This window comes from Aphanomyces astaci, assembly GCF_000520075.1.
Source record: "Aphanomyces astaci strain APO3 unplaced genomic scaffold supercont1.70, whole genome shotgun sequence".
NCBI classification, from domain to species: Eukaryota; Oomycota; class Saprolegniomycetes; order Saprolegniales; family Verrucalvaceae; genus Aphanomyces; species Aphanomyces astaci.
The window spans coordinates 279832-291413 of record NW_009798333.1 but is presented as its reverse complement, the minus strand read 5'-3'; the positions used below and the strand labels follow the sequence as shown (position 1 = coordinate 291413).

At 55.0% G+C, this 11582-nt stretch overlaps 5 protein-coding genes across 8 annotated transcripts in view; 2 read left to right on the top strand and 3 right to left on the bottom strand.

Moving 5' to 3' along the window:
- Window positions 1-277: 277 nt before the first annotated feature.
- On the bottom strand, window positions 278-1965 carry H257_15488. 2 transcript variants are annotated; one of them, XM_009843610.1, is made up of 5 exons: window positions 1462-1965; window positions 1295-1389; window positions 1128-1238; window positions 808-1027; window positions 278-754 (listed from the first exon to the last, which is right to left on the bottom strand). In XM_009843610.1, exons 1-5 carry the CDS (start codon window positions 1936-1938, stop codon window positions 440-442), a joined length of 1218 nt encoding a protein of 405 aa, XP_009841912.1. In that variant the 5' UTR covers window positions 1939-1965; the 3' UTR covers window positions 278-439. The 2 variants fall into 2 exon arrangements, with proteins under 2 accessions (XP_009841912.1, XP_009841913.1); XM_009843611.1 differs by having other exon boundaries at window positions 278-1027.
- A 118-nt stretch (window positions 1966-2083) lies between these two features.
- Window positions 2084-3660, top strand: H257_15487. 2 transcript variants are annotated; one of them, XM_009843608.1, is made up of 6 exons: window positions 2084-2352; window positions 2399-2464; window positions 2512-2697; window positions 2747-2934; window positions 2992-3241; window positions 3303-3660. In XM_009843608.1, exons 1-6 carry the CDS (start codon window positions 2101-2103, stop codon window positions 3540-3542), a joined length of 1182 nt encoding a protein of 393 aa, XP_009841910.1. In that variant the 5' UTR covers window positions 2084-2100; the 3' UTR covers window positions 3543-3660. The 2 variants fall into 2 exon arrangements, with proteins under 2 accessions (XP_009841910.1, XP_009841911.1); XM_009843609.1 differs by having other exon boundaries at window positions 2992-3660.
- A 13-nt stretch (window positions 3661-3673) lies between these two features.
- H257_15486 (uracil phosphoribosyltransferase) lies at window positions 3674-5008 on the top strand. Its single transcript, XM_009843607.1, has 4 exons — window positions 3674-4239; window positions 4286-4464; window positions 4518-4669; window positions 4801-5008. Exons 1-4 carry the CDS (start codon window positions 3689-3691, stop codon window positions 5002-5004), a joined length of 1086 nt encoding a protein of 361 aa, XP_009841909.1. The 5' UTR covers window positions 3674-3688; the 3' UTR covers window positions 5005-5008.
- On the bottom strand, window positions 4931-5992 carry H257_15485 (hypothetical protein). The gene is made up of 6 exons (XM_009843606.1): window positions 5787-5992; window positions 5639-5732; window positions 5536-5577; window positions 5412-5477; window positions 5300-5360; window positions 4931-5242 (listed from the first exon to the last, which is right to left on the bottom strand). Exons 1-6 carry the CDS (start codon window positions 5954-5956, stop codon window positions 5001-5003), a joined length of 675 nt encoding a protein of 224 aa, XP_009841908.1. The 5' UTR covers window positions 5957-5992; the 3' UTR covers window positions 4931-5000.
- A 15-nt stretch (window positions 5993-6007) lies between these two features.
- The window catches only part of H257_15484, a gene marked incomplete at its 5' end in the record, with an annotated part of 39426 nt that continues 33851 nt past the window's right edge, over window positions 6008-11582 (bottom strand). Inside the window, 5 exons of one of the 2 annotated variants that reach the window (XM_009843604.1) lie at window positions 6008-7220; window positions 7290-9565; window positions 9673-9848; window positions 9903-10076; window positions 10147-11535. In XM_009843604.1, coding sequence (XP_009841906.1) covers window positions 6113-7220; window positions 7290-9565; window positions 9673-9848; window positions 9903-10076; window positions 10147-11535 — 5123 coding nt within the window. In that variant the 3' untranslated portion in view covers window positions 6008-6112. Of the gene's footprint in view, window positions 9566-9672; window positions 9849-9902; window positions 10077-10146; window positions 11536-11582 lie in introns of both variants that reach the window. The other variant, XM_009843605.1, reaches the window with a different exon arrangement.

Here is an 11582-nt window from a genome sequence, read left to right as displayed (position 1 = left end):
CAATAATAGTTGACAACCAAATCCTTCGAATTACTTCGGAACCAAATATAATTTTCGAAATATTACAATTCATGACAACCAAATCCTTCGAATTACTTCGGAACCAAATATATTTTCGAAATATTATTGGGGCAAAAATCGGGGTGTGGTCCAGACCCAGTGACAAAGTACTATTAATAGTAAGATTAAATAGTAGTGTTTCGTCCTTTACCCACCACTTGGACTTTTGTGCTGATTTACCCTTCGATGGATTTCTTGCGATCATTGATTGGCTACTTGATTCGTGTTCTGTGTTTTGATTCGTCAATCGATTGTCTGCTGATTTGGTTCTTCTGGTCATTGATCTCGAATTTCGAAAAATCGACAATACAATAGCACAACGTTACGATAAAATCCTTAACATGGTAATATACTATTCATTGTAGTATTAGAAATAATATTAGGCGCGAAACAACTTGATCACTTGGCAAAGGGTGGCGCGGCAGACGGGGCACTCACCGCCCGCGCCCATGACCGCGTTGGCACAGTCCATGCACATGACGTGATGACCGCACGGCACGCAGACGGCTTCGATGGGTCCGTCAAAGCACACGACGCACTCGTCCCCCGACGGCGGCGGCGGCGCCACTGCCGGCTTGACCACTTCTTCAAAATGAATCGATTCCATGGACGGGGCGCTGGGCGCGGCAAGTGCAACGGCCTCATGCGGCGGCGGGCGAAGCGCCAAGGATCGCCCAGGTGAGTTATGACGATGCTAGATCGTAAATTAGCTACAGAAGCTAAGGGTTACAGATGATCACAACGTACCGCCCCCACCACGAAAAAGTGGCTCCATGAGTCGTAGCCGTCGGCGTCCACGGCGGCAAATTCCATGGACGCCAACGCGTTGAAGCCGTGGACGTCCGTGACGGGCGCGGCGACGGCCTTCTTGCGGCATGGAAGGGAGAATGCAAACTGCTTGCTGTTGAAGATCTTTTGCTTGCTGTTGAACGCAATGTCGTCGTCGATGCGCGCGAGTACAAGCGACCTAGAATTTTAGAATACATGCGAATAAATAATAAATGAAATAAATAATAATAAATGAAAATAATAAATGAAATAAATAAAAGTAGGTGGCAGTGTCGTACGTGGGGGTAAACGACCGCGTCCACTCGGACGGGTGTCCTTTTTGCGCGGTGAAGCCATAAAACACCATTTCGACGTACGAAGGAAGCGCGGTCTCGAGAACGACGCAGTACCTAATGGGATCCATGGAAGGTCAAGCGACGGCTTGCAGATCAAGGGACGCACGCACCGCCGCTTCCAAGACTGGAGCGAGCTGACCCCGAGTATGTTGGAGGCAAAGTTGTCAGTGCTTTCGTAGAGCCACCCTTCAAAGATCGTGCATCGCTAGAACACCAACGTTCGGAGAACGATGATGGGTGGATGGATGGAGAAGGTACAGTAGTAACGTCACCGTACCTGTTCAAGCATGTCGATGCAGGTAAGGAATCGACTTGGAGCGAACTCTTCGTCATGGAAACGAGTTCTTGCGGCATCGAGGGGGGATTGCAATCTGTGGTTCAACCGACACGCGGCAACGCTTTGTTGGAGGAGGTACCGGACAACTTCGGCTTGGCCTTGGAAACATGCATGATGGAGAAGGGTATTCCCATTTCCATCTGCATATGCGGGAAACATCGCGTGAAATATAGGGTGTTGCAGCATCATATGAAGACATTCCACATGTCCTTCGCGGCACACCACGACAAGGGGCGACCGGCCAGCGGCGTCGATGTAGTTGGCAGCTGCTTGGACTTGTTCCGTCGAGTGTTGCAGGAGGTATGCGGCCACCGCAGCATGATCTCCTTTCTTGGCCAGTCGTAAGAGCTCGTACTCTGGCTGTACAAACGTCCACGCCCAGTCTACCAGCGACGGAATCATTTCGAAGAGCCCCATGATGCGCTAATGTCAAATCGGGAGAATGGGAACTTGCGGTGTCAGAATGTCGGTCCTTGCACTGAATAACCATGGTACTTTCCACCAATCAAATGCATCAAATCCATAAATGTGAAACCGTCGATGAAACGGTCGTAACAGGTGGATTTTAGCACGCAGCTCATGGGACTGTGTTGCAGTGGCCATGGCGCGGTGATGTCCGAGACGGCCTTTGTGTTCGAAGGCAACGCGTACATTGGCAAGGGTTCGCACTCCAAGGTGTTCCGGGCCAAACACAAGGCGTCGGGGGACGTCGTGGCCATCAAAATGATCGTCAAGGACGCGGCCCGACACGAGTGGCAGCATGAAGTGTCCGTCATGAAGATGCTGGACGTCCATCCGAACGTGATTGAGCTCAAAGGAACGTACGAGACGGTATGGATCCCATACATCCTTCATCCTTAGTTACACCTGCGTCTAGGACGAGTTTGTGTGCGTGGTCATGGAATACGCGAGCGGTGGTGAACTTTTCCAGCTCCTCATTCGAGTATGCAAAGTGCAATGTGCACTTGAAGTTCTCACAGTCGGGTATAGGATGGGGCGTACTCGGAAGAAATCGCTCGGAAATTCACTCGCGATACGCTGCTGGCGTTGGAGTTTCTGCACAACCAAGGCATCGTCCACGGCGATCTGAAGCCAGAAAACCTGCTGGTCACATCCAAGCATGCGCAGAAGGCGCGCGTGAAGCTCGCGGACTTCAGCATGTCAGCTATCATATCGGTACAGTTCCAAACCAATCTGTTGTTGATGACCACGGGATGCTCTGCAGGCCAAGCGCCTCGTGGACAAAGATGGCCTCACGTGGGCGTACTGCGCACCTGAAGTGCTTGGGGCGGCGGACGACGACGCGCCTTACGCCGCGAACTCCAAGCGCGACATGTGGAGTGTCGGCGTCATCCTGTACATTATGCTGTCCGCCATGCACCCGTTCGACCCCAATGGCCGGTACAGCAAGGAGTACGTAAAGGTCTAATGGTGAACTCTTACGACCATCACTTTACTACTGTACCCTAGAGCCATCGTAGCCGGTATTCTGACGTTTCAGATGGTGAACCTCGAGACCATGGGATGGGGCGATGTGTCCGCGGACGCTAAGGACTTGATCCGACGCCTGCTGTGTCGAGACCCGACGAAGCGGTTGTCGGCGAAGGAAGCGCTGCAGCATCCATGGTTTGCACATGAATCGGCGCCGACCCTGCCTCTCCAGTGTTCGTTGCGCGGAGGCCTCAACGTGTATGTGCGAAGCATGCACGCGCGGTTCCGGGTATGTCCGTTGTTGCATGCAAATGACTTGTGCGATGATGCGTACTCATGTAAAGAGGTAGACGAGTGTGGTGGTGGCGATTGCCGCGAGGAGGTTTAGCAGTCTACACAAGAAGGCCGACGACACGTCGACGCTGATCAAGCCCGAAGACGTGGTCGTGACGCACCAAGCCGTCATTCGACAGGAAACCATGGAGCCCATTCACGAACCTAATTCGTCACAGAACCGAGAGACGACACCGCCGCCTTCCCCGGACAGCGCGGCGACATCGGCAGCGACCACGCCAGTACCACCTCCGTGACCACCACTACCACACGCTCGATGCATGTCAGCACCCAACCTTGTGTGCAAATTACCTGCGAAAAAGAGTACTTGACGTTAAACATAAATAGAAAGAGGTTTCTTGCTGCGTAAACCAATCAGTGAAAGGAGCTCTGGGGCGCCGCCATGAATACCCACGACGACCATGACCTGTTGGACGACGACTCGGACTCGATCAAGTCGACCAAGTACCGCTTAGATCAGACGGGGAAGAACGAGAATGCGCGGCGGCGCGCGGTGCAGAAGCTCGGGAGCGAGGACATCGCGAATGAGTATTCGGAGAAGTTCAACGCGCTCAGTCGCAGCATCAAGGACCCCGAGTTTGTCGTTGCGGACGAGATGATCAAAGACCTGTTGATGAAGGACTTTTCGCAGAATGAGATACGTCAGCTCCTGCATGTGGGTTGTGGCCGCATCATTCGTGTCGAAAAGGAGTACAAGCTCGGCATCAAGCCGACTGCGGAAGAGGTCGCGGCGAAGGAAGCAACCCGGACTGCGCCATGGGGCGGCAAGAAGGCCAAGGAAAAGCGCGCGCGCACCACGACATCTGCGTTGGAGGCGCAGTACTCCCGTCTCGAAGTGCTCAACATGAAGTCGCTCAAGTCGCTCCATCTCATGCTGCGCGATCGCCGCACGCCGCACGCGCAGTTCAAGCACTTTGCCGACCGGCTCATGCGGTTGATAGAAGCGACTCCTTCTCCTTTTCTAACGCTTCCCATGTAGCATCTTGGCAGAGGAATCCCTGGCGTCCTGCGCCATGGAGTACGCGACGGTGTGGACGCCCACCGGCGCCGAGTACTCTGGCATGGTGCCTACCAACAATGTGTGCGCGGTGTCCATAATTCGAGCGGGAGATGCTTTGCTTGATGCAGTGCTGCATTGCGTGCCGAGCATCGCCGTGGGTACGTCACTCGCTCGCTCACTCGTCATCTGTTCTTGGCTTATCATATCGAAGGCAAAATCCTCATCCAGCGAAACGAAAACACGATTGAAAAGTCGCCCATCTTGTTCTACTCCAAGCTCCCGCCGCGGATTGCCGGGTATGGGCGCGTGCTGCTGGTGGACCCCATGTTGGCGACAGGCGGAAGTGCCAAGCTCGCGATTCAGGTACATACCAACCACTGTCCAAATGGCCACGAATTCCTTCCAAATGGCCACGAATTCCTTCCAAATGGCCACGAATTCCTTCCAAATGGCCACGAATTCCTTGTTATCCAATGGCCACGAATCCCTTTTAGACATTGATCAATGCGGGCGTGGAAGAGCAGAACATTGTGTTTGCGAATGTCGTGGCGTGCCCCCATGGCATCCACGCCGTGTTCGAGGAATTCCCCCATATCAAGATCATCACGAGCGCTTTGGATCCAGATCTGAACGAGTACAAGTACATCGTACCAGGCTTGGGCGACTATGGAGACCGGTATTATAACACGCTTCTTTAAGGCTTTTTCGTTTGTGAAAAGTTGATGTTGTACGACCCGGTCGTGGGGTCTTGGACCATCTGGAAGTTGTCCGTGCTCAGGCCAAACTTGCCCAAGATCGTGTTGCCAAAGCCCTTGAGCTTGTCCAGCATCTCCGCCTTCATCTTCTCCTGTCGCTCCGCCACCACCGCCGACAGACGCTTCTCTGCGTCGATGGCGGATGGGATTGTGGCGTCGATCTCGAGCACCGCCTTGACATCTACATACATATCATGATGAGTCCAGTGGTATGGAGAAGCGAGAGAGATGCAGAAACCTTGGAGCGCTTCGTCCATCTTGTCCAACTTCTCGTACGCTTGAGAGCGGCGCATGTACGCCTAGGCAAATGATGACGTCATATGTGTCGCTGGTTTGGAGGTAGTTTGTACCTTGACATATTTGGGGGAACTTGTGATGGCCATGGTGCAGTCTTCGATTGATTCCTCAGGCCGGCCCTACATGATGAAACAGCGTGAGGAAGGCAAGACGTGGATGACGGTGGTGGTGACGTACCAAGTGGAGAAGACACGCCGCACGGTTGCTAAAGTACACGGCCTATTGCGGTCATGTAGGGACGTTGCTCCGAGTTGTGACGATCATGAGAAACGGACTGTACCTTGTTGTACGCATATTCGTCTTCTAATGGACAGAGGCGAAGGGCCTTTGAGTACAAGTCGTAGGCATCCAAGTATCGACCTGCTTTGAAGAACCTACACCAAACAACCGCGCATGTGAACTCGCATGCGATGGCTTCGTACACGTACTCGTTGCCTTGTTCCTTCGCCTCAGACGCCTTCTTCACATCCTTCGTCTCCACACTCAACTCGTCCATCAGCTCATTCAAGTCATGGACATCGTCGTTAGGCTCGACTTCCTTCGCTGCCTTCTCGGGCACGTGGGACGTCTCCTCGAGAATCTCAAAGCGGTCACTCATGTCTTCGCTTGTGAAAAATCTCGAAGGCAACAGCGCGATAAATCCAAACCCCCCACAACATAATATATATATTTAGGGTAATTAGATCAAATACCCCATATTTAGCATCTTTTATTTAGGGTTAAAAACCCTAAATACAATGTACAAATTCAACGGTTACACCTTTTTGCGCTTTTTCATCGCGAGCGCGTTCTCGGCGTCCTCCTGCTCCTTCACGGCCACCTTCCGCGTGGCCTTCTCGAGCCACCCGCTGGCCTTGTTCTGCCAGCTTTTCTCCTGCATGCGCAAAGTGTTCATCATGTCCTTCCGCAGCGCCAGGAGCCGATGCGCCGTCAACGCTTGCCGGTTGATGATGCCGGCCTCGCTGAGTGCAAGCTTCCGATTGAACGCGTCCTGCTTTTGATTCTCTTTCTCGCCTGCCAACACCTCGGCGTCGTCGCGTTCCTTGCGCCGATCGTCGTCCATCTTGACCAAGTACGCGCGGTGCTCTTGCAGGAGCATGGGTGGCACACGCCCGCCGTTGTCGGCCTTGGCTTGCTTTTGAATCTCGAGAAACTCGACTTCCTTCCGCTTCTTTTCTTCGAGCAGCTCGGTTTCCCGCGCCGTGACCTTGGTCTTGAGCGCCGCTCGCTCAGATTCGACCATGTTATTGAACAGATCCGACTCCTTGGTCATGGCCGCGCGCTTCTCATTCACATACACGTCCAGCTCTTGCACCATCGCGCGCTTCTTCACGTCAATGTCATCCTCCAGCGCCAGTTGGTCCTCCGTCAGCGTCTCCGCCGTCGACTTGAGCGTCACACCTTCCACGCGCATCTCTTTGCTGAAAAACCAGTCGTCCACCTCGTGCATCTTGGCCGCGACCGCCGCGACCGTCGCCCGCAGCTTCATTCCCTTTTCGCGGAACACCTTGTACTGGTCTTCGCGGGCCTGCCACACCCAGCGCAGCAGCAGCGCCCGCGATGCCTCGGTCAAGTTGACCTTCCAGTGCACGCTCGGGTCGTCGTCGTCCGAGTCTGGCCGCTTCTTCTTTGTCTTGCGTGCCTTCTTGGCTCGCATGCGCTCGGCGTACGCCTCCATTTCGACCCGCGCATTCTCGCGCGGAAATACCCCTCCGAGCCGCTTCCGCGCTGCCTGCAACCACTTGCTCATCGCGCGGCCTTCCACCGACGTCCGGCTCACAACCATCGCCTCAAACACCATGTCCTGCCCGCCGTCCTCTTCGTCCGAGCTCAAGTCGTCGGCGCGGGTCTTGGTTTGCTTGCTACACAGCAGCCAAGAATTAGCATATTAGTTGGCAGTTGAACCTTCTAAATCGATAGAACCATCGTACCCGACGGGCTGTACCAGCCTCGCGAGGCGTTTCTGCTCCAACGCGGACGTGCACACGTTGCAGAGCGTGATAAAGGTCGCGTGCTGGCGAAAGTAGGCTTTCCACAGGTCCGCGTCGGCCTCGGTGTCGCCGTACTGGCCCTCGAAGCCCCTGATAAGTCGGTCGAGGCCGAGCTTGTCTTGTTCGAGTCCGTCGGGTGTGGCGATGTCGACGCTCATCACGTACCCGCCGGCCTCTTGTTTCTGGCACACTTTGCACGTGTCTTCCTTCTTCCCGAGCAGGATCCCGCCGATAAACTTGCCAAACAGCCGCCGTTTTCTGGCTTTGGCGAGCCAGAACAGCGCCAGGTCCTTGGTCGTGCCTTCCACCGGCACGTTGGACCAGTTTCGGCGTTGCTTGAACAGCTCGTCCTCGTCGTCTGAGCTGATGTCGCTGCGGTCGCCCTTGAGTCGCCGGCCCTCGCCCATGTTCATGAGCTCGTTGTAAATGTCACGGACGTACTCGACCGCCGGCTTGCCGTCGTTCAAAGGTCCGGGCAGTTGCAGCGTTCGGGGCGTGAACAGCTCGACCATGTGCTGGAGAATCCACGGCCGGTTCTTCTCAAGAAACCGATGGCGGAATCGCTCCGAGTTGAGCGCTTGCATCTCCATGCGTTCCAGCTCCAAGTCTTCCTGGCGGCCGGCCCCGAGCGCCAGTTTTGCTGCGATGTCGTCGTCGATGGTGCCCCGCAGCGCCCTGGGCACCCAAATACGCAGCTTGTTGCCAATGTAAAACGAGACGTTGGTCACAGCCACACCCATAGCGAACACCATGACCACAATCACGACAAAGAGGCGGTCGCCGAGGGGATTGTACTGCTTTCGGATCCAAATACTCGCGCCAAACATGACAAACAGCACACCAGACGCGTACAGAAACGTGAGAAAGTAGTACTGCGACGAAAAGCACAGCACGTCCACGGTCTGGAACTCCTCTTCGAGCGACTTGTCCTTGACTTTCATGTTCATCTGCCACCGCTCCTTGCGGATCGAGAACCGGTGGCGCTGGTACGTCGCGTACTCGAACGCTTTCCACCCGTGGATCAGCTCTTGCGTGTTCCACAGCACCACGTCCAGCACGGTTGCAAATGGCAACGTGACCATTGAAAACAGAATGTAGTAGCTTAAATCGGTCTCCAAGATCGAGTACAGCGCCGGGATCTGCGTCTCCCGGGCAAACACGTAAATGAACGCCATCACAAGCGGGTTCAGAAACAGCGACGCGGTTTCACCGGCGTAATTGTTGTACGCGTCGATGATGGCTTCGATGCCCGTGGCCTTTTCTTCGATGTCCTGGCAGATCTTGCGCCACTCGGCTTCCTCGGCCGCCTTTTGGTCGCGCGTTCGCCGTCGCTTCTTGCGGAACATGCGATGCAGCTGCCGCTTCCACTTGGGCATCATAGCCGTGCAGTACGCCAGGAACGGGTTAAAGAACAGCCGCTCGATGATCATGATGCTCTGCATGATGATAAAACTCATGACGAACCCGAAAAAGTCGGGCGCCGCCATCGTGATGAGCCCCTCCGTGACCGCGACGACCACTGCCACCGGCTGCGTAAGGAACGCATCCCCCAAGAACGCTTCAAAGAAACTGTCGTACAAGTGCTCAAGGATCTTGTACACGACGAGGAACTGGTAGCAGTTGGTCGTGAACAGCGACGAGTACGAAAACTCCCAAATAAACAGCTGCGTGAGCACCGTGATGGCCGTCACGAGCAGCAAGTTCATGCGCTTCCACAGCAGTGGGTTCCAGTACCCATCTTCGTCTTCTTCTTTGTCGTTGCCGGCGCTGGGGATGTCGCGCAATGCAAATGGATCGGTGGGTTCCATCTGCAGCGCGTTCTGGTTCATAATGTTGTCTTCTTTCTGCGGATCCATGTGATCTGGCAGCATGAGTTTGGCCCCCAGCAGCAGCATGTACACCCCCAGTGCCACCACCGACGTCCCAAGCCTTCCCGCCTTGAATAGCTTGATATGGGCCACGTCCAATGCGCTAATGTACAGCCAGTCGCCGGAAATGTGCTCGAACGAAAACAGATTGGGGTTCACAACCGGGTGCGAAGACTTGAAGACGTTCCACCAAGTGTAGAGAAGCATGGAGCACGCGGCGGTGGGCAGCGTGACGTAGACCATGCCCATCGTCGGCTGGGGCGCCGTGGCCTTGATGAACTGCACGAGTCGGAACGGCGGCGGGTGCCGCATCTTTGTAAACAGCCGATTGATGAGGTAGATAAAGTACTACAGCACACACACACACGAGTGCCCATGTCAGGTCCAACAATCGATGTGAGACATCGTTCGAGTGGTGGTGGTATGATTCTATCTATAGTTAGTTGCATACGTACGCCTTGGACGACCGACCCCGCGCCAATGATTGAAAACAGCATCACATACACTTGGAACGAGAACTGGAACTGATTGAGCAGATCCATCCACGGCAGCGCGCTAAACATGACGCTGAGCGTGTACCCCTTGGACAGAATTTCGCCCGTGACCACGTTCTTCTCACACGGGTAAATGTCTATACAAGAACCAACGAAATAAGAAGTCATGTATTTTACAGATAACAAGGTACCATTTGCGGCGGCATTTAGGACGTCGGCGTCGACGTTCGAGATGACGCACTGGTCGTCAAAGTCGATTTGGGCATTCACAAAGATCTTGTATCCTTTGAGGATTTGGTAATAATGAATCGTGAGCGTGACTGTTTGGGGCACGACCAGCGGGTATCCGTTGCTGTCTGGCCCGACTATCACAAATCAAATTGAAACCCGAACGTTAGAAAGTATAAGTACAAAGCTAGAATCCAGATGTCGTACCACTGACGGTGATGAGGTCCGTGGTGCCAATCAAGTTGTCAAACGTGGAGGTTTGGCCCCAGTAGATGGGCGACGCGACGCTGTCGTTGCCGATAAAGTTGTGGACGGGGATGGGGTACTTTGTCAGGTGGAACAAGGGCGTGCCCGAGTCCACTTCGTACCACCGCGGCTTGTCGGACCCCCCGGCTAAGTTTTCCTCAAACACACACTGTAGGTCGATGCCGTTAAGGTTGAAGACCGAGCACTCGTCCGCCAGCGGCACCGTCATCTTGCGCCAGATGAGTTCGTCCACTTCATGGGTGGCGTTGTACTCGACAAAGTCGCAGTCTGGGTGCGATTCGAGCAGCTTGGCTATCGACATGTGCGAGTCATACCCGGCGCACGCGCTGAAGAAGGGCAAGTACGGCATGGCCAAGTACGTGAGGCCGTTCGGCTGGGCCTTGAGCCACCACGCGTCCGAGAAGGCCACGTCCCCCACACCGTCCGGAACCAGGTCGAGACCGAGAAAGTCGTTCCAGAGGAGCTGCGAGTCGTTGGAGATGGTCGCGCCTAGCATCGCCTGTGCATGTGACAGCCGCGTCAAGCCGTGCCGCCCGGCGAACGACGGGTCCCCCACGAGAATGTCGGACACGCGATCGATGAATACAGACCGCTCCATGTGTGACTGGAACGTCATCTCCTTGGGGGTCCGGACCTTGGACATGGGCAGGTTGAGCGGCAGCGCCATCGCGTCAAAGTCGTCCTGCACGAGTACGCTGAAGAACGAGTCGGTCGTTGGCACTTCGGGCGTGTACCGTGCGCGGGACGGCGTGAAGATGGACACGTCGACGTTGGTCGGGACGAACGTAGCCTCGAAACCGTTGTAGTATAACCCGTGCAGCAACTCGACGACGATCGTGAGCTCGGTCTGCGCCACGGCCGAGATGGTAAACTGAATCATACCGTGCTTATCGTCTGGAAACCCGAGCACGGGGCGGTTCGCGTCAAAGAACACGGGCATGTCGAGGCGTTCGCACGAGCAGCAGCCGGGAACGGGCACAACCGACCCGTCCGGGCGCACACGGCCGCGGGTCTCGCAGAACAAAGCGTTGGCGTCGCAGATGGCCGAGTCACCGTGATACATGGACATGCACGAGTCGTACATGGTTTGTCCGGTGCTGTTGTCGTTGAACGGGTACGTACACCCGACAGGGTCCATGTAAAAGTTGCACTGGTACAAAGGTGGACATGGCTTGCAGTTTTTGTAGATAGAGATCTGGTAGTGGTCGTCGTAGGTCATGTTGCGCTCCAACTGTGTCGCATTGATTGTGACGATGGCCACTTCCAGCGGATCCAGCACGATGTGGCTCACGGGGGCACCCGTGCCCGACAGAAACGTAAAGTCCGAACCTACCAAGTCGACGGGTCCATTTATATACATACATACACATGACAGA